Genomic DNA, 21,118 nt, shown 5'->3' on the forward strand with positions numbered 1-21,118 from the left:
TACAATTGCTTAAACATGGCTGATAGCCTGTGTCAAGACACATTTCGTTATCTAAAATACCTACATGGAATGGAGGGACAAGGCTATGGCTTTCTGGACTAGAAGCTGGAGACCAGGAGGAGTATCAAATGGTAGTAGATGTCAATTTGCTAGAGGAGAGTCCATGGTAGGGTAAAAGGTAAAATGCATTTGAAGGAAGTTAAGGTACTTGATCATATGAAGGATGTGGGTTTAAGGTACAAGGTTTAAGAAAGCTTGGTTGAAACTTTTTGGTGTTATGAGTGGAATGTTGTTTTATTGCAGACATTGACCAAATGAAATCCCCCAGTCTGTCAGCAATGAAGCTGCCTGATAAAAATAACTCAAATTAATCTTGTTGGTAGAGGCATACCTAGCTACTCCTCATTACTAGAACTTCCTTAATTCATCTTCATTATTTCTTTTCAGAAAATATCTTGCTTTATCTGTCTAGTCCTTGAGTTTATAAAGTAATGAAGGCAGCAACTTGCAAATAGTTTTCTGACTAAATTGAAGCCTGGCTGCCTAGGCTTCTTAAGTATTTGTAAGTACCGCTTTATGTGTTGGTTGCTATTGTTTACAATGCATTTCGATCAGCTATTAAAGCTCTTAACCAGCTTAATCTAGGTTACGTATAATGCACGTTCCCGCAGTAGCTGAGTACTCAAAACAGGCAAATAATATCAATAATTTTATTACTTCTTTGAAAGGTAGAACTTATTTTAATTAAATTGTTAAGAAATTAGTGCTTGTGCAAGATATTGTTTGAGGAAAATGAAGCTGAAGTGGTTATTCTTTTAAAGTTATTTCTCTTAAAGCTTTTAATGTGATGAAGCTAGAAGTTGCTTATTATGCTGCTAGAGAATTTAGGATTCTAAGTCCCTGTCCCAAAAGAGTTCAACCTTCTGCACTTAGGAATTTTTTGCATAGTGATGAGAAATTTATAGTACAACTTCAGCATTATGTTATAGAATGCCTTGGCTCTTAGCAGAGATATTATCTTTCTGAATCAATATGTATAGATTTTTCTGGGGTAGTTTTACATGTCTCTACATATTATACTCCTGCTTTCCTTCATAAAAATATTACACAAATTCTGGTTTTAAAACTGGGGAGCCTTCATGTATTTTTGTGTGCATGGCCATTTTCTTTGTAATTGAAAGAGAGAGTGCTTTCAAGTCTCAGATAAATTGATGGGTACAAAAAGCTATGCTCTTGTCTGTATCAGATTAGTGCTAGTTGATTGACTTTTTCATTTGGAATCTTACTGTTGTCTTTAACAATTAAAAAAAAATCTTTATCATAGAATTACAGATCCTGATTATGTAAAATTTCAATACTTACAAAGATTTTTTAGTATATTTCTTACCACCTCTAAATACAGGATTATGTCATTTCTAGCATGTTTTTAAATACTTATCTAATCTGTCTTAAAATACAAATACCAAGTCTAAAAGATTTAATCATACATAAATTCAATTTACATTTCACTTTCTTAAGGCAACCAAAGTATTCACAATACCAATCTATTATATTAAGTATTCCTCCTGTTCTAATAACTGCATCCTTTGGATGCTATAAGATGAAACACTACTGAAACATGGATTCTGTAATTATCTGTCCCATGTGGGCTGCTGGTGCCCTATCAGGCAGTATGTGTTTCCTTGCCAGCCGCGTACGGCACTTCTTGCTGGTCTGTAGTTAATCAGTCTGGGTGGGAGCTGTGGGTGCTGGGAAGGGATAGGCCGCCTCCTTTTGTTTCTTTTTCTTATAAAGCACTGCAGTCACTTACCTTGAATTCTGCAAAAGGAGTTGCATACCGGTAGTATTACCTAGAGTTTTAAAAATGTTTTATAACTCTTTGAGAATCGAGGCTTAATTTGTTTATCTTCCTGCTTTGCCTACATGCTACTACATATTAACCTTTGTTCTTAAAGTTGTCTTGTGACTTATCTGAGTTGTTCATTTATTCCCCCTAGGAATGGGAGACTTTTACAGGTGTCATCATTGGAGATACCATAAGAAAATCAGTAAGCTACATTTATTTGTATATTTTGAAATAAGGAACATTTACTTAAATCCTGAAAAGTTAAAGTTGTATCCTTACTGTATGGTTTAATTAATTGTATTAATACATTAAAGGAACAAATTACACATAATAACATAAAATATAAAAAATTTTTGAAATTTTTGAACACGGCAACTTATTTTCTAATTTGCATAGCTTTTTGCCTTTGTTGCTTCCCCCCCCGCCTTTTTCTGTTACCAGGATTGCAATTCAATTTGTTTTTTAAATGGGATGTTTGAGAAGGTGTTAAGCCCCTCTTAAGGAACTAAAATCAGTGTTTCTGCATCCCTCTCTCTCCTGGTATTATATATGAGTTGTACTTTTTCTATGGATTGATGAAATTGTCCACACACTTTGCTAACTTTGACATGCCTTTTTCCCCAGCCTCACAGTTCTAATTCTGGAGGTGTATTTGTATATTTTCCTAGGTGACAGAGCTAGCTTAAGAAGCTTCTGTTGCATGCCTGACTAATTGTACTGTAGTTACTAAATGTCCATCAATTCTATTGAATCTGTATACTTTCAAAATAACCTTCCAGTATAAAAGGGTAGAGAAAAAAGCTAAACTTTCCATAGTCTTATCCATTATAGCCCTTCTTTGAACCAAATATTTTGACAAAGCTTTTGAAAGGAGGTTTTAGGAAACAGAAGCCCAATCAGGAATCATGAGCTCAGTTTGCCTCTTCTTTTGTTAATCACCTCTTCTCTTGCGTTCAGGGTCAAGCTAGCTCATTTCCATCAGGCTTAGCTGCAGTTTTCATCATTCACAATTGCTTTCAGCCTTTAACCTTTTTTAGATGTCTGTCATGGTATCTCGTACATTCAGTGGTACAAGACAATGACCAATGTGAGTACCTCGTTTTTAGAATATTCATGACACCAACTATGTTCAGGTGCATGCTGGCAGAAGTGGCAAGTCATTTAAAACATAATGTATTATTCAGGTTTTCTTACTCAGGCAGATGGTTGCTAAAAAGATCCTTAAATTCCCAGTGTCTCTAGCCCTTAGATGGCTCTACAGGTTTTGAATTTCAGTGTGAATATAGACATCCCTCTTCATCTATTATAAAGACTATGGAGTCTTTATAATTGAATTAAATGTCAGTGAACTTGGTGTCTGTCAAGTATTTTCTTGCTGTAGGTCATTTTCAAGCTATGTGAGATCCAATTGTATAATGGAATCTAACACCAGTTAAATTTAAACACCATCTAATGCACAACCCATAATAGATTTTGGAAAGATTGTGGACATATGTGATTCAACCCCAGTTCTAAATGGAATGTATATTGCAGACCCATCTCAAGTTTATTCCTACAATTGCTTCCGACTTTCCTATTTTTGTTCTTTCTCAGACTTCAGAACTCATGGCTGAGCCATCCTTTCACAGGAAAGCTTTCCTTTTTTCTGCTGAACATTTAAGATTATTCTTGAAGTTGCTCCATGGTTGAGAGATCCAAGGACATTTCCATGCAGAGACTGTCAAACTGGTTAATGGGCACTGTAACATTTTTTTATAAAAAACGATAGTGTGAATATGGAGATGCCATGGGATCTTAAGCTATGTTGTTCATCCTTAGAATTTCCTTCATCACCAACACCTAAGGAGCAGAAAAATAGAGCTGTGGCCAAACTTTAGCAGCGCAGACATGTCCAGAAGTAATGCTTTGCCTAGTGAATTACCCCTGAATTGCCCTTTGTGTGAAGAACTATCTTCTCCATGACTGGGAATATGTGCAGTGGAGTTAATTTTTGAAGTCAGTTGCTCAGAGTGCATATGCAGATAGCCAATCATTTGGGTTACTTGTTTTTAATGGAACAGAAAACTACTTGAGTTGGATGTGTCATTCTAAATGATATTTTCAGGCTCAAGTGGTTAAATGAATGTTAATGTATATCTCAAATTTAAATCATTGGTAGGTTTTGTTTTGTGATGCTATTTATGAACTTAGCAAAAGACCACAGAAAGCTTCCTGTTGTGAATGCTATTTTTATTAAAAACATGGGTGTTGCGGTCTTGTTACTGAATATAGTGTTTCACAAAAATTTGCGTAACTTCTGTGTGTTATGTAACTTGCTTCAATAAGGATTCACAAAGAAGTGTTCGTGACCAGATTCCCTCTTGGATAGAACAGGACCGAGCCTGGGCAGTAGCATCTTTGAAGGTATATGTCACTTGGTAGATTGATTTGAACTTAAAAGGCCTTTGGTTTCAGCAAATAGTAATTTGGACTTCAGTACTCAAATATGTGTTTTTTCAGATGGAAATATTTTGTTATTTTAAACTGTTTATTCTGTCTTCCAGAAACCATGGCTTAACATATGCCCACCTGAAAAAAAAACCTAGTTTTTTAAAATTTAATATCATTTTTCTGAGCCTTTTCATGTACCTCTCTACCCCATCTAACAATAAATTTCAATGCATGTGAAAGAACCTGTCATCTTACTGAGATTAGAAAATACCATAAGCCTACCCAAGGTACTATAATTTCTATACATAGAAAAAATATGCAGAGAAAAAATCGCAAAGAATATTTAAGTTGCAGGTTTCTCTTATGTACTAACTTTTACAAACCACTTTATATTGTATTAAAAACCATAAACTGTTAATTGTGAAACTAGTTTTCTGCTTACCTGATTTCCATACACAACTTTAAAGGTATTTCAATGTTTGTTATTGCTCAGATCAAGGAATTTTAAACTATACAAAAACAAAAAAACATTTTATTGCTTTGATTCATCCTACAACAGTAAATACTGAAGTCCTCTGATACTGAAGGGAACTAAATGAAAGTATTAGTCCTTGAAATTCTGTCTTAGGCTCTTCTCCTCCTGCACGTAGCTCAGCAGCAAAAAGGAAAACCTTGACCAGTCTTTGTCAAGGACTTTTGCTGCTAAATTCAGAGTTCATTATTCATACATTTCTTTTCACCAGGGATCAGGAACAATTGCAATAATGGTGTAGCAAGCGTGATTGTTAAGGGTTTAAGACAGCAAACAAACAAACAAACAGAAAGCGAGTAACTGGGTGAATCAGTAGTATGTACTGATAGAAAAAGAACCTGGTCATGACTAAAGGAAAGGACTATGGTTGAGTAGAGCCCAAAGAACTTAAAAGTTTAAAAACAAAAATATAGAGCAAATACAGACTTAGGATTTCCAGGGAACCTGCCCTATTATTCTTTAAGTCCGAGGATTAAATTGAATTGAGTTATGTGATAGGCACAAGTATTTACAGGTTTAGGGTCATAGTGGTATTTGGAAATTAATTAAAATGTACAATGTCCAAATGGCTATTCTTTATTGTTAAATACGCATTGTTTGTTTTGTAGATTTCTCTCCCAGGTCTCTATCAGACACTTTGCTTTGAAGATGAAGGTCTGTGGCACACTTTTTCTCAGAGCTCTGTGTGTGAACAAGACTTTCCATCTACTGTTGTAAAAAGAATTTCCTTATTTCAGCAGGTAATCTTTTAATATTAAATTATTTTAAAATAATTATGAGTTCAGCACTGAAAGTAATTTTTACATCTTGGGAATTCAGGCTTCAGGGCTGTTTGAATTATAAGCAGTGACAGTGTCTACATTGTTTTACAGATTAACTAGTTTATTTAATCCAAGGATTTTTTTTTCTATAATACATATTTAATTACGTATCCGAGTCTTTTCTGTGTTGATGTATTGACTGTAACTGAACATCCTGTGTAAGGTAACAACCTCTTTATTAATATTGACAGAATTAATTTTAAATAGGTATTAAAATTTTTTCATGGTTGCTTTCTAACTGCAGAATTTGTCAGCTTGTTGAATGTCGTTAATTTAGTTCATCATTAAATGTGCAAACTCACACATCTGACTGAAAACCACAAAATGCAGTAGCAGCCATGGCTTTTTAGAATAGTAGTCATGAAATACTACTTTTCCTGAAAGCTTGGTGATTAAAGAACTCACCAAGAATGTTGGAGAGACTATTTCCTTCTTCCACCTGGGGGTCCTTCTTCTGTGGAAGAGAACAATGTCATCCCTCTTGTGTTTATGGAAAAAAGGATGTCGTTACTTACTTTCAAATGATGCTGTGATTTTTCATTTGAAGTTACTTCATATAAAATGAAGGCCCGTCCAAAGAAGGGGTGGGGTATAAGACAGAGTAGTTTCATGCTGGTTGGCTCTTAGGAGCTCTCTATTTGGAGTTTTTGTGGAGGAGGAGAATTTCTAAAATAGCATGCGTGGAATTTAGGAACAAACCATTTTGGGAAGGAATTTGTCTGAGTCATATTTGATTTGAAGAAATGCGGAAGAGCAATTCTTACATATGCAATGTGTTGTCATAAAAATTCTTCATTTATAGGAAAACAAATCTGGAATGATCATCATATTACATATCCAGGTATTAAGAAGTTTCTGTTGATGAAATATACTGGAACTACCTGGTTAGATTTATATGCCACTCATAAGTTAGTTTCTTTCAAACTTAAAAATGGTGCAGTAGCACTCAGTGTAATCTCAAGTTTAAGAAGTAGTACTTCCTTTAAAATTTAATGGATTTAAATTTTCCCTCTAAAACTAGCAACTTGGATATTCCAGATTTGGAAACTGGAATGTGATGGTCGGTTCAGAATTGTGGTTTACAGGTTTGCAAGTGAGGAGGTGGGAGAGGGGGTGGTGATTTTAACAAATCATTTCTACTGAAGTTGCACCAGTTGCCTGCACTGAACATTTGCAAGAAGTTAACTGAAAACAAGCCAGCTGGCAGGGAAACTGCTAATTTAATTCGTATTGAATTGATTAGCCGCTCATGTTCTGTAGTCTTTCGAAGAACAGTAAAAGCATCTGCATAACTACAAGGTTTGAAAGTCAGAATGTCTCAGAAAAAAAGTTAGATGTAAAACTCTAAAGGTGTGCTTGAACAAAGGAAATTATTTCAAAACTGATTATTTTACTGTATTACTGCACTGAAATCAGAAATATCAATATTCCATTTAGGAAGTTACTGCCTGAATACATGTATAGAATTTAGATTACCAGTATAAAGCTAAGTTTGCTTTCTGTAATTCCAGCTACCCACATAGCTACCTTTTTTTCTAAAACATTTTAGAAAAACTTCCAGCTTACCAGTAGACATTAGATGTAGATCTATCTTCTGATTTTACTACAAGCTGCTTACAAAAGAACAATTACATTAGATTATCTTCGAAAGGCATTATCAGATAGTTCTATATATTCCAAGAAAATAACTTTGTTCTAAAGAGAAATTTAAAGAATTCAGCCTTTTTAGAGAAGTCTTTCTTTTTAAATTGCCACAATATACTTTTATAAACTCATTTCCCCGAATATATTTTATTTTAAGGTACTTGTGGTCCAGGCTGTCAGACCAGACAGGCTACAGAGTGCCATGGCTCTTTTTGCATGTAAAATCCTAGGTAAGTTAATTTTTCACTAGGGTGTTTCCACCCAATAATTAAACGTCTTTTTTTGTCCTATGTTTCGCCTTTATTTTATGGTTCTTATGGAATCCCTAATTTGAAAATATGCTGTAAATGGATTTGCTGATTTCTTTCTTGTAAAGTTTTGTTAAAAAGTGCTTTTAAAATGGTTTGGTTTATATTGCGTGGTGATTTAAAATAGAATAAAAGATCTGTCAGATTCTTTTAATGAATTCTTGAACATGGGACTAGTTAAGAAAGGAGAATATCCATTTTTCTGTAAGTTTTACACTGCAGCGTTTTCCTTAAGACACAAATTTTCCAAAAAGATGATTTTATTTAATGTCATTTACCATTTAAAAACTATTAGGTTTCATATTTTCTAAATTGGACATCAAAAGATTGTGTCATATTTTCATGTTTCATGTTTTCATTTTTACTGTCTGTTTAGAAATGCATGTGGTTTTGAATGAGTCAATACTACGGTTGTCTATTTGTTCGTGTCTGTCTGTTTCCTCTCTTCCTATTGTATCCGAAGCTTGGGATTTATATTCCAAATAATCTTAATTTTGCAATACAGCACACCAAAGCCTTCCTTTAGTTTTTAGCAGTTAATGACAATACGCGTATGGAAGATGAATCATGAGTGTCTCATTGGAGTGGACACTGTGGTTTTAAAAATCACCCTCTGCATTACTGCATTACCTAGATTGTAAAGCCAAATTTAAGTGACAAAGCCTGTTTTTAATGTGGCAGATAATGAACCTGAAGATTGACTCATAGGCTGCCAAAGTAATATGGCTGGACTTATATTTCCAGTACTTGTGAAGATCTGCAGTTTGAATAATCTCAAGATGGGCGATTTTGCATTATAGTGCAATAGATGAGTTATACATAAAAAATAATGAAATTTTGAGTTCTTGAAATACATGTTATTTCTTATTATTTTAAGATTAGATATAAGTTTAGGTCTCTAGTTCTTGCATTTGTATTGGCATTTGTGTAAGAGTTTATCTTACTCCCTCATTATGCTCTGTCTGTGGGCGTTATTTGTTGGCCAAAATTGGTTCCATGTCTACCACCAAGGCTAGTATTTTCAGGAGTAAGGTTAGCCTGTTCTGTCAAACATTATCAGTAGATACTTTCATTATGGTGAGTGTTACAGGTCCCATGCTGACAATGTCCCTGCCTGTTGGAATCAAATGGCAAGTGCAATATGCAGTACGTGCGGCTCAAAGCCCAGCAAAGACCTGAATTCAGGTTAAGTTTATTCACCCACTTACTGTCTTCCAAATCTTAATTTATTACCGAAATTGGTTGGGCATGTCTTGATACCAGTTCCTTGGAGGCATTCCACGAGGGTATGGTTTTTGGTGAATGACAACTACCGCCTCACTGAGGAAGGCAGAATACCATTGACTCCATTTGTAGGCAAGGTTTCATCCACAGATTTTTCATGCATATCAGTGAGATTTTGTTTTGAGATCATGTCATAAATCATGACTAGAGCTTTGCAACTAATAAAAGCAGTCATGCCTATATGAATTTCTTTTCATATTTTTTTCTACCATGTCTTTTTCAGGGTCCTTGCCCTGAAACTTCTTAAACAAACTGTTTCACTAAGTTCAAAAGAGAACTGTTAAATTTCTGATCTCCTTTGGCTGTTTTCCTGTGAGAAAAATGAGTTCCAAAAGAGCTGTAATAGCCTACAAGAAAGCCTTCCACTTCTGTTTTATCCAGATATGCTGTTTTTTCCTTTTTTCATCTTTTACATATATTTTTAAATTTATGGATGAAGGGGGATTAAAATAATTTCTTTTGAAGATAAAGTTCATAAGAATTTTCTATAAATGTATTTTGTGGGGACCCAATGTATGCTTATTTCTTTATTTTACTTGCTGTACTGAACTGTACCATATTAGCAAAAATCATATTGACAGTATACTCCCAAATCATTCCTTATCTCTCATGGAGTTGGGTTTTATTCATATCTTCTTTAACGTAGGTTTTTGAGTCAGGCTACATCAGAAATGGTATTTAAAGAGGTGTGATTTTAATTACCTACGTTTTCATATTCTTCAAAAAAGCAGTATAGATATGAAGAAAGAAAATCAGTGCAGGCTAAACAAGTCTGTATTTTATTCTCGGAGACCATTTTCTATAAAGTAGACCAGAGCCCTCATGGTCATAATCGCATCTAGGCCAAAATAAAATTACTTGCCAAAATTAAAAAAAAAAAAAAAAGTCATCTCCTGCGTTCTGTATTGGAATTGTGAGTAGTAATGATACACTTACTGATGTTTTTGTACGTTGTTTCTCTGTGTACAGATCAACAACAGAAGGAATTTTAACAAGCATTTTGAGTTCAAGTTCCATCTGTTGTGAATTGGTTTAATTGCATCGACTCTAGTAGAAGTGCTTTTGAAGAATTGTTCATTGATTTTATGGAAGCTTCATCAGTTTATAAAAAATGTGAAGTTTGCATCCTGTGCCAAACTATGTATTTATATGTCAGGTCTTTCTTTTTTCCCCTTAGATCCCTCCCCCTGCAACATTTTCTGGGAAGTTATTTGCTCTCACATATGCTTTTTCTTCTCATGTTAGGATATAAGATTTAGAAATTCTGTCAGAATGCAACACGGAGGTAGAAAAGTATGTCAGGAATTCCCAGTCTGACTGCATGGTTATTATCTGGAATACGAGTACTCATTGATTTACCCCGAAAACACTGGAGTCTGTTTTTTTTCTCTAAACATAATCCTGGCTGTAGCTTTAATTCTAATGGCCAGGAATAGACAGGACAGTATTGTAGTTTTTCTATATTTCACTTCTGTTGAGCTTTAAAACAAAAAGCACGTTCAGCATAGCTGTGCTTTTTCTAAACATTGTGTCCAAATTTCTAAAATACTGTTTTATGGAAGAAAATGTGTTATGTAAGAAAACTTACACTGTATTAATTTTCTAGATGATGCATCTCAAGAGTGCTACAATGTATTTGGCTAGGGAGTTACTCGTTTACAACTGCACCCCTTTTAAATTAGCATAATTACCATAAATATATTATTATAATAACTTGATTTGCAGGCTTACATACATTTGTCTATTGCCTAATCATAGCTTTTTATTCTATTCCCCATTTAAGGCAAGCATAGTCCTCAGTTGAAATAGAGTTATGTAGGCTATCAAAATTCCTAATCAATTAAGCTTCTTGGGAATCTGTGTGCCTACTCCTTGCACTGCTAAAAATAATAATACAGCCATCAGTCTTTGATTTATCTTGATTGTAGTATACTCCATGCACTGTTTGTAGTAGCAAAGCAGTCTTAGGAACAGGAACTTAAGAACGGTTGAATAAGTGAAGAAGAAAGGTCTGCCTAGCACGTTAAGTATATGCAAGAGTATCTAGCAAGAGTATGAGAACAGTGACCAGTGTCCTCTGTCTCCAGGGTTTCTCAACTGGAAGTAATAACACAGTACTTAAAAGAAAGGGTGCCTACAAGAAAGATGGGTACAAACTTTTTAGAAGGGCCTGTTACGGTAGGACAAGGGGTAATGGCTTTAAACTATAAGAGGGAAGATTTAGGCTAGATAGAAGGAAGAAATTTTTTACAATGAGGGTGGTGAAACACTGGCACAGGTTGCCCAGAGAGGTGGTAGGTGCTCCATCTCTGGAAACATTCAAGGTCAGGTTGGACGGGGCTCTGAGCAACCTGATGTTGAAGATGTCCCTGCTCATTGCAAGGTGATTGGACTAGATGACCTTTAAAGGTCCCTTCAAACACAAATTATTCTATGATTCTATGATTTTCATTTTGTGACTTTGTATATCGTTCCGCATTTCTGTGTAATAACGAATATCTGCAGCGTTGCATGATGCCCATTCCACAATGTTAATTACAGGTCAGAACGATCTCCATTTGGTTTTTGTATCTTTGCTGCCTGTTCACTTCAACAGATATTTTTAGTCCTGTATCTTTCATAGGATTTCAAACACGTGCAAATTTTCAAAATTATTTTCTTCACTGAAATAGAAGTTAATAAAAATTAAAATTTATGTTTCCAGGACCTTACTTTTAATCAAATCTTGATCTAACATTTGGTTTTAAGATTCTCAATATATCTTTATTCCTTATGTAGGTAGTGATTAAGTTCTAATAATGCTTTATGTCATGTTTTAATATTTAAATTAATATGGAAATATTTATATTTTGATACTTCAACAGTGAAATATAGTGACAGTGAATACAACTCAGTAGGGAGGGATTTGATGAGGTGAAACTTGCTTGAGGTGCAAGACAGTGGTTTATAGCCCAAATATCAGAACACATCGCAAGTTCGTCTTCCTTGTGGTCCTCATGCACAGTAAGAAACACTGGATGTTGGATTTTCTAATTATAGGCATAATACTGTCTTCAGTATTGTAAGCACTCTTTCATAAAAACTAACTAAAATAACCTTTCTTACCCTAGAGAATGCTGTCATGTTCTACTTCTCATATTTTTCTTATATTGCTTAGAATGACTCAAGTAGCTTGAATTATGACTGTAGTTGAAAAATAAACAAATCTCTACATATATATCAATTTTCATTTTTTTCTTAGCTAATTTGTCTATTTTCTTTCTTTCTCCCCTCCCTGCCAATAGCTTAGCTATTTCCATTTATGGTGTTAGTGAAGGGAATGTTAAATCTGGAATAGCTTGTATTTGTGAAAAATGTTACTGTAAGTTCGGTGTGGAGGAGTGACTAGAAAGCTGGTATGCTGGGCAGCTTTCATTCAAAGTCTAAGCTTTTTTTAGGCCTTCTGAAAATGCATCCAGATTTGGCCAATACAGGATTCCTTGAGAAACAACTTGCAGATGTTTGTCAGATATTTTTGAGATTCTGACAGATAAGAGTCTTCAGTCCCTGCAGAGTCTTCCTCACTGAGCATGCTTCAGTCCAGCACTGAACAGCCGTACTTTAATTTCAGTGTTGTTTTCTGGATCTTCTGGAGTTTAGGGCTTATTGGCAGTGAGCAGCTGAACTCATCAAGGGAGCTGCCCATATCAATTGCCTTATGGCCTCAGTTTATATACTTATCTCCGCTTATGTTTTATCTCTACATGCCTAATGAATGTAAAATTAAAATATTTTCCAATATTAGTCTTGTTTAATTCATTATTTTAAAGCATTTTGATTGATAGTGATTTTATCTGTTTAGTTGCATTGGTTAGAGTCTTTGTACAGATATGTGCAGAGAACCCAGACCTCATACTAAGCTTTGCCGGCCTGACCTGTTATATTCAAATTATATAGTATTGTTCTATGTGGAGATAATAGCTCAAGTCTGAAAGCAGACTGTGCCCTCAAGGAAATGTGTACTGTGTGTTTTAGTAGGCATGGCAGAGGCCACTGATTTGGTCTCTTCTGTCTTGCTTTATGTTGGGATTTCCCATTGCACCTAACACTGCACTATTTAAGGACCAGTCTGAAGATGGATCGGAAATATTTGGTTCACATTGTTTAAGTTTATATTATGCATAGCTTTGGGCTCATGTATAAATGCCTTGCCTATATTGTGTCAACATTTTAAACATTTAAGTTGTATATACAGCAAATAATAGACTAAAGTAATTGTAGTACCAAGAACCATGTAAAGTCAAAGTCTAATAATTAAGGCTCTCGGGACAATACAGGAGAGAAGTTCCGCGTGTGGACATACACATTGCAATTAGTTTGAGCAAATAGCACAGCTTTTCATACTCTTACATTCCAGCTCTTCTCTTTTTCTATGTTTCCTTGAAGGCTGCACTTTAAATAAAGACTGACGTTTATATTTGTCAAGCTGGAAGTCCAGGCACCCTTTTGGTGCTTGTGTCTTTTTCTTATCAACATAGGGTGCCTTCTACCTGCATATTTTAAGGGGTTTTTTTGCCATCGTAGGGCCAGTTTTATGGTCTCCATTGAAGAGAACTTTGACAGCCAGATACCTCTAAAGTGGTTAATGAAGCACTCCATCCTGTCTAATCACTTTATTTCCCTAATAATTCTAATTATAGGAATAAAAGAATTATCTCCATCACCTCTGAATTTGAAACGTCTGTATAAAGAGACTCTGGAAATTGAGCCCATCTTGATAATTATTTCTCCTGGTGCTGATCCTTCTCAAGAGTTGCAAGAACTTGCCAGTGCTGAAAGAAACGCTGAGTGCTACCATCAGGTCAGTCTTACATAAGCAGAATGATTAAAAGCACAATGTGTAAAATTTTACAGTAATAACATCTGTTTTACCTTGGTTTTTAAGGAAGTTAGTATGTAAAAGTGTAGTTTGGTATCTGTGTATTTGTTGTTCCCACCTATCTCGCCACTATCTTCTGATTCCATTTGCAAAATGTGTTGGAGAAGAGAGAGACAGTGATCCTCACAAGAGGCATTGCTCCAACTTGGAGAAGGGAAAAATGAGAAGATAGATGGAAGGGACCAAAAGAGACTGAGAATTGTTATACATGCTGAAACATTATCTTTTTTAGTGTGGAGTAATCAAAATCTGAACAAAACCAACTGAAAACTAGATGTCATAATTTCCTCTCCTTATAGGACTTGCATATTTCTTTCTTCAACAGAAAACATAAATCAGATGTTCAGTGTTCGTGAATGCTTAGGAATTTTGTGAAATTCTGTAAAATATTTTGAGAAATTTTACAAGCAAATGTTAACCAATTAATTGTTGATGGGAGTTCTTGAACAGAACTCTTACATTTCAAGTCTTTTTTAAAAACTATTTAAGATAGACCATGTGGGAAAGCCTTCAGATTTCAGAAATAGGCATACGACACCAAAATTATTTTCCCAGCCAATATAACAGTTGGTTTTTGTCATGGTGTACAACTTCTTCCCTGTTTTGCATTCAACACAAAACTAAACTGGGTGAAGATAATTCCCCTTGAGTAGACTTTAATCAGGAATTGTACTGCTAAGAAGTCACTTTATGTTTTCTGTGTTTGCTTCAAAATTTGATCTATGCACAGGTGTTGAAAACAACTTTTCAGTTTTTAAGAAGAAATTTACTGTAGTTGTTAAATTCATAGAATAGCCTAGAATGGAAGAGACTTCTGGAGATCATCTGTTTCAGCCCCATGCTTAGACCAGGGAGGTCCCCCCTCCAAGGATGGAGGTCCCACAATATCTCTGGGCAACTTGTTCCGATATTTGACCACTTGCACAGGAGAATGTTTTTCCTGATACTGAATCAGTATTTCCCATGTTCCAACTCATGAGTCTGGCTCTATCTTCTCTGCATTCTTCAATCAGGTAGTTGTAGACAGCAAGAAGTTCTCCTGACTGCTTGGCTAAACAAACCCTGCTCAGTGTGCCCTGACCTTGTTGGTCATCTGCTCTGGAGTCACTTCAGTATGACCATGTCTCTATTGTACTGGGGAGCCCAAAACTCAACATAGTACTCCAGATGTGGTCTCACAAGTTCCAAAGAGAGGAGAAGGATCACTTCCCTGGACTTGATGAAAGCTTTAACTAATACAGCCCATTATGAGATTGGCCTTTGTTGCAAGGGCCCATTGTTGGCTCATATTCAACTTACTGTCCACTAAGGCCTCCTTTTCTCCAAAGCTGCTTCCTAGGCAGACCCCAGCCTGTACTGTTGCATGGGATAATTCTGTCCCAGATGTAGGACTTAGTATTTGGCTTGTTGAACTTCATAAACTGCTAGCCTGTTTCTCCAGCCTGTTCAGGTCCATGTGAGTAGCAACCTTGTCTTCCAGTGTATTGGTTGCTTGCCCTCCCCCCACCCCCTTTGGTGTTATCTATTAGCTTGCTGAGAGTGCACCCACTTATGTCACCAGTGAAGACATTAAACAGTATGTGTCCTAGTACTGATCTCTGAGGGACACCACTAGTTACTGGCTGCCGGCTGGACTCTGTACCACTGACCATCCTCTGAGCCCAGCAGTCCACCCATTTTTCTACCTATCTTATATTTCACTTCTCCAGCCCATATTTCTCCAATTTGGTGATAAGAAGGATATGGGAGACTCTGTCAAAAGCCTTAACTAAAGTCAAGTTATACAACATTCACTGGCACCCCCTTGTCCATAGTGTCAGTCACCTCATTGTAGAAATCAGTGAGGTCAATGAGGCATGAGTTGCCATTGGTAAATCTATATTGGCCGCTCCTTATCACCTCTGTGTTCTTCATGTGTTTAGAAATGGCTTCTAAAAGTACTTGCTCCGTAACCTTCCCAGGGACTGAGTGGAGGCTGACAAGCCGATAGTTACCTAGATCTTTCTCCTCCTTGCCCTTCTTGAAGATAAATGTGACATTTTCCTTTTTCATCACCAAATGCCCCAGAACAACATAGCCTTTTGAAGATGAGAGCAAGGATTTACAGTAGCTGGTCCCCCAACACTCTTGAATGCATCTTGTCCTGTGGATATTCTTTATTTCTAATTGTGTAGAGTGATTCCTAAATCTCTCTGTCTCTGCTGTGGGTATTGCTTCACTTCTGCTTGTACGTTTGGGAGACCTGGGAGGCCTGAGAACAAACCTTAGCAGGGAAACCTCAGAGTAAAAGGGTCAGCTTTTTCCATGTGCCTTGTTCCTATGTGCCCTGTGCCACCAAGCAATAGGCTCACAATTCTCCTTGGCTTTCCTTGGCTGACAGGAACCTTACAGAACTCAAGAAATGAAAAGTCCTGCCCCAGGGAAAGAAGAAACCCTTGCAATGATACAGGCAATAGATTGACTGGCTAGGGAGGACCTCTGATGAAAAGGACTGGAGGGTTTTTGTAGACTACAAGCTGGACATGAGCCAGCACAGCACCCTGCCAGCAGAGAAGTCTTTGTGATGACCTAATAACAGCCTTTCAATAAGTATAAGAAGGTCACTGAGCAAATGGACCCAGACTCTTTGCAGTCAGGCATGGTGGGAAGACAAGAAGCAATGGGCATAAATGCTAACGAGATAGGTAGGGTTACAACAGGATTTAAGGAGAAACTTTTTCACCATGGGAACAGTCAAACAGATTGCCCGGTGCAGTCTCCATCCTTGAAGGTTCCCAAGAGTCTGCTGGACAAAGTCCTCAGCTTCTGGTGTGATCTTTCATAGCTGGCCCTACTTTGAGCAGGAGGTTGGACTAGAGATCTTTCAGGATCCATTCCAACTTAAATTATTCTGTGGTACAAGCAGTTTCCTAATATTCCTAATTCACATTACCAGTATGCTTTATAACTTTTTGTAAAACTTTATTTCCTTCTGTCATTTGAAATATTCAGGGGAGGGGAATTGTTATCTAGCTGATTGCTGGTTAGCATAGAAATGGAAAATGTCAAGTTTAATGTTGCTTTTAAATAGTCCTTGAAATGGTTCCTTTCCTGGAATGTGCACTGGTGTAATATATTTTGCCCATCAAATTGTAAAGATTTAGATCCTACTGCCAGCTTATCTAGCTGTGAATGTTTCAGAATGCATATTTCTTACTCTTTCACATGTTTTTTTGTGTGTTTATCTCTAAATATCCTTTACATGTTGGACTTTTAAAATGCAGCATGGTGTGGTACTTGATTAAGGAACGGTACTGAAAGCTAAATCATCTGAAAGTTGGCCTACGAAGGAGAATATTTTTTGTTATTATTTTTTCCAGCCCTTTCTCATGCAATTTGAATAGAACATAGAAGATCAGTTTTTTTTTCTCTGTTGAAGCATTTTTCATATGGGATAAAGAACAGACTACTAAATTTCTGTGGTGTACTACCGTATTGTCTGGTGACTTTCAGTTATCTTCTTTTGGCAATTTTAAATTATTTCAAGATATACTCAGTTTTATTTAGGCAGAGAATATCCATGTGTCATCATACAAAGCTAAGGCACCCAGTTTCTTTGGTAAACAGTTTTAGGATAAAAAGTCAGGATGGATTTCCTCCTAATGGATATTTGATGAAGTCATAACAGTTACAGTAGTTCTATTTTGCTATAGCAGTAATGCCAAGACAGGACTTTTCAGATTGGCTAAAACTAATTTCTTTTCAACCTGCATGGTTTAGGGTTTTTTGTTACGTATAGCTTCCAATTAGATTCTAAGGGAGAACTAAGGTGAATGTACTGTACAGATAGTCTAACATTGATTGTTGCAGTAAATGTGCCACGCAGTGAGTCCTTTCTTTATTTTCAGTTTTCACTAATTTATCTGAAAATTCAGGTTTGGATCTTTGTATTTCCATGTGAAGATCAAAATTTATTTTAGCCACAATATGGTACTATAAAAAAAAAAGAAAAGACTATAAAGCTATTCATATTTCCCAGTTGGAAAGAGAGCAGCCTTAGTTTTTCACTCATCTCAATATAAAACTGTTTCTCTTCAAAGGAAGTACTCCTAACTTACAGTCAAAAGAAAATTCATTCTCATTTATCTCTTGGTTTTGTTGTATCAGCAATTCTGCAGTAATACAGTTCAGTCACTGATATTTAAATTACTTTTTGAGTTCCCGGGGAATACAATCACTGTCACCAAATGGTGTGTGTTTTTTTCATAAAAAGACCAGGTGATGTTGTTTCTTAACAAACTCTGGTTCGATAGGTTGTAAATAAAAAACTACATTTTCATTAATCTTTTCCCTACTTTGGTAGCTTATCACATTAGAGAAAATTCTGGTTATCTTTAGCACACCTTTTTTACATATGCATTCTAACTTTGAAACACAGTTTTGTATTTAACTGTTAAATGAGATATGATAAATTCCTCTTGCAACTCTGTCTTTCATTTCAGATTGCAATGGGCCAAGGCCAAGCTGACCTGGCTATTCAAACTTTAAAAGAATGTGCACGCAATGGAGAATGGCTGTGTTTAAAGAACCTGCATCTTGTTACATCTTGGCTTCCTGTATTGGAAAAGGTGAGGGTAACTAGAGAATAATGTGTTGGAAACCAGACAAGATTGGTATGCAACATTTCTGAAGCATTTCAAGCATTTCCATGGTGTTGTTTAAAATTCCAACAATTTAAAAATAAACCTTTGCCGTTTTCTCAATCACAAATAAGGTGAAATGCTTCAGATCTAAGCAGCTCCTTCCTTTGTGAGTGCTTTTATTTTTCACAGAGTGTAGAGTATTTCTGCCACAGTGAGTGAACAAATGATTCTGTTAGGACTTCTGGTACTTTATGAGATACTGCCCATGTTTGCTAAACTCTGAATCTGTATGCTTAAATTTATTCTCTTTTTTTTTGGTTCAGTTCTAGGACTTTCTTTTTAGTAGTTCTTTTTAGTTAAGTGTAGCTTGTGTCTGAGTCACTAAGAGGTTTTTGCTAATTTGAAATTAAAATGTCTAATGTTTTATAGAAACACACTCTTACTTATGGCATGTAAAATCATTAACTTGCTGACTAAATCAAAGTGACTGTACATGTATATGACTGTGAAATCCACAAAACAAACTACCTCAAAAAAGAAAAGTGGGGAATTCCTATCACCAGTGAACAGTAAGGAAGTGTTTGTAAGCCTCTTACTAATGATAGAATTTTAGATCTTGTAAATATTGAAATATGGATATTTATCAGAAGTTTCTTGTTCTTTCCACAAGAACGTAATACTGAAAATGTTAAACTTCCTGCTGAGCTTAATATAGACTGAGATTTGCTGATGTTTGACTCAGCACATCCCCTTGTCTGTTTTGTATACCATTAGCAAGTGTGAGGCTATGTAATTCATATGTTTCAACTTTCTCTTAAGAGAGGTCTGCCTATTTATAATTCAGTTCGATTCAGGTACATAAATTTAGTTCTCACAATCTTTCCATCTGAGAAGACGAAGTATGTCTTCTGGTCAATATGAACTTTATAAATATGAAGATGATACCTTCACAACTTAAAACAGACTGCCCTTATCTGTCTTCTAGCCAAACGCGATGTATCAGAGGATGCATGCTGCAGACGATTGCACTTGAACCAGCATGTACATTCCCTTGTTTTCTCTTCTTCAATTTGCTTCCAAGGCTGTGGGTCATTTTCATATTTTAATTTGTCTCCCATAACATCCTCATAGGCAAGTTGATGAAATACAGACCTGACTGTAACACAGTAGAAGTGAAGTAGACTGAACACTGGTAGATTGAAAACTGCCTAAATACATGGCTTAAAGGGTTGTTGTCAGCAGTAAAAAATCCAGCTGGAGGCCATTTATCAGTGGTGTGCTCCGGGGTTGATACTGTGGCCAACATTTTTTAACATCTAAATTAATGACATGAATAATGGGAGAGAGTGCATCTTCAGCAAGTACAGGTGATGCAAAACTGGGAGAAGTGATTGATACAACAGACAGGTGTGCTTTCATTCAGAAGGACCTTGGTAGGCTGGAGGAGTAGGCTGACACGAACCTTGTGAAGTTCAGCAAAGGGAAATCCCAAGTGCTTCCCGTGGGGAGGAATAACTCCAGGCACCCAGACAGTCTTGGGGCTAACTGGCTGAAAAGCAGCTTGGCAGACAAACTTGGGAGTCCTGGTAGGTAAGCAGCTGACCATGAGCCAGCAGTGTGTCCTTGTATCAAAGAAGGTCACCGGCCTCCTGGGCTGCTTTAGGCAGAGCGTTGCCAGCAGGTCAGCGGAGGTGACCCTTCTCCTCTGGTCAGCCCCGGTGAGACACATCCGGAGTGCTGTGTCCAGTGCTGGGCTACCCGCTACAAGAGAGGCATCGGCATACTGGAGACAGTCCAGTAAAGCGCCACAAAGGTGATGAAGGGACTGGAGCATGTGTCATACAATGAGAGACTGAGAGAGCTGGGACTGTTCAGCCTGGGGAAGAAAAACCTTGGGGGGACTCTTATTATTGTGTATTGGCTGATGGGAAGGAGCAAAGGAGACAGAGCGAGACTCTTCTCAGTGGCATCCCATGATGGGACAAGAGGCCATGGGCACAGACTGAAATACAGGAAATGCCGTTTAAACATAAGACAATTATTTTTTTTACGCAGAGAGGCTGTGGAGTGTCAGTCCTGGGAGATATTGAAAACCTGACTGTACACTGTTCTGGGCAACGTGCTGTAGCTGACAGTGCTTTGAGTAGAGAGTTGGACTAGACAGTCTCCAGAGGTTCCTTCCAACTTCAACAGTTCTGTGATTTCGGGTACCAGATGTAGTTGTCATTTTGCCTAAGGAGCAGAATGATTCAGGGTTAACAGAATTTTCTTCTTCACTAAAAGCACAGAAAACAAAATGATTGTGATTATATTTTAGAGATTATCAAAATGAATGGATTATGAGAAAATCTGTTAGAGTTTTTTGAGCTATGTTTCTTCCAAGACACATAAACAAAACTGTTGACATTGTTCTCAAGTCAGTTGTCAAAAAGCTTTGGTATGTCTGTATCAGATGCATTTAAAGCACCAGCAGTATGTTTTCATACATTCAGTAATTACATGTTTTTTGTGAAGCCTTCGTATTTGAAATAGCATTTGACAATATTTATTCTTTTAGAACTCAATTTTCCTATCTTCAGTTGTCTGTGAACCATCATATGTGAAGTGTGCATATAATAAACACTTGAAGAAAAAGAAATTAATGTAGCTACACAGTTATTGAAAGTCTTTGAGATCTGTTGTTGATATGCAGACCACATTTCAAGCCTTCATC

At 36.5% G+C, this 21,118-nt stretch overlaps 1 protein-coding gene across 4 annotated transcripts in view; it reads left to right on the plus strand.

Annotated features, from left to right (window-relative positions):
* The window catches only part of DYNC2H1 (dynein cytoplasmic 2 heavy chain 1), a 178,235-nt gene that overhangs the window by 84,590 nt on the left and 72,527 nt on the right, over positions 1-21,118 (plus strand). For all 4 annotated transcript variants that reach the window (XM_054193142.1, XM_054193121.1, XM_054193132.1 and 1 more), the window contains 6 exons: positions 1,998-2,048; positions 4,172-4,249; positions 5,417-5,548; positions 7,431-7,503; positions 13,545-13,705; positions 18,265-18,390. In XM_054193142.1, coding sequence (XP_054049117.1) covers positions 1,998-2,048; positions 4,172-4,249; positions 5,417-5,548; positions 7,431-7,503; positions 13,545-13,705; positions 18,265-18,390 — 621 coding nt within the window. The remainder of the gene's footprint in view (positions 1-1,997; positions 2,049-4,171; positions 4,250-5,416; positions 5,549-7,430; positions 7,504-13,544; positions 13,706-18,264; positions 18,391-21,118) is intronic.

This window comes from Rissa tridactyla, chromosome 1 (genome assembly GCF_028500815.1).
Source record: "Rissa tridactyla isolate bRisTri1 chromosome 1, bRisTri1.patW.cur.20221130, whole genome shotgun sequence".
Taxonomy (NCBI): Eukaryota; Metazoa; Chordata; class Aves; order Charadriiformes; family Laridae; genus Rissa; species Rissa tridactyla.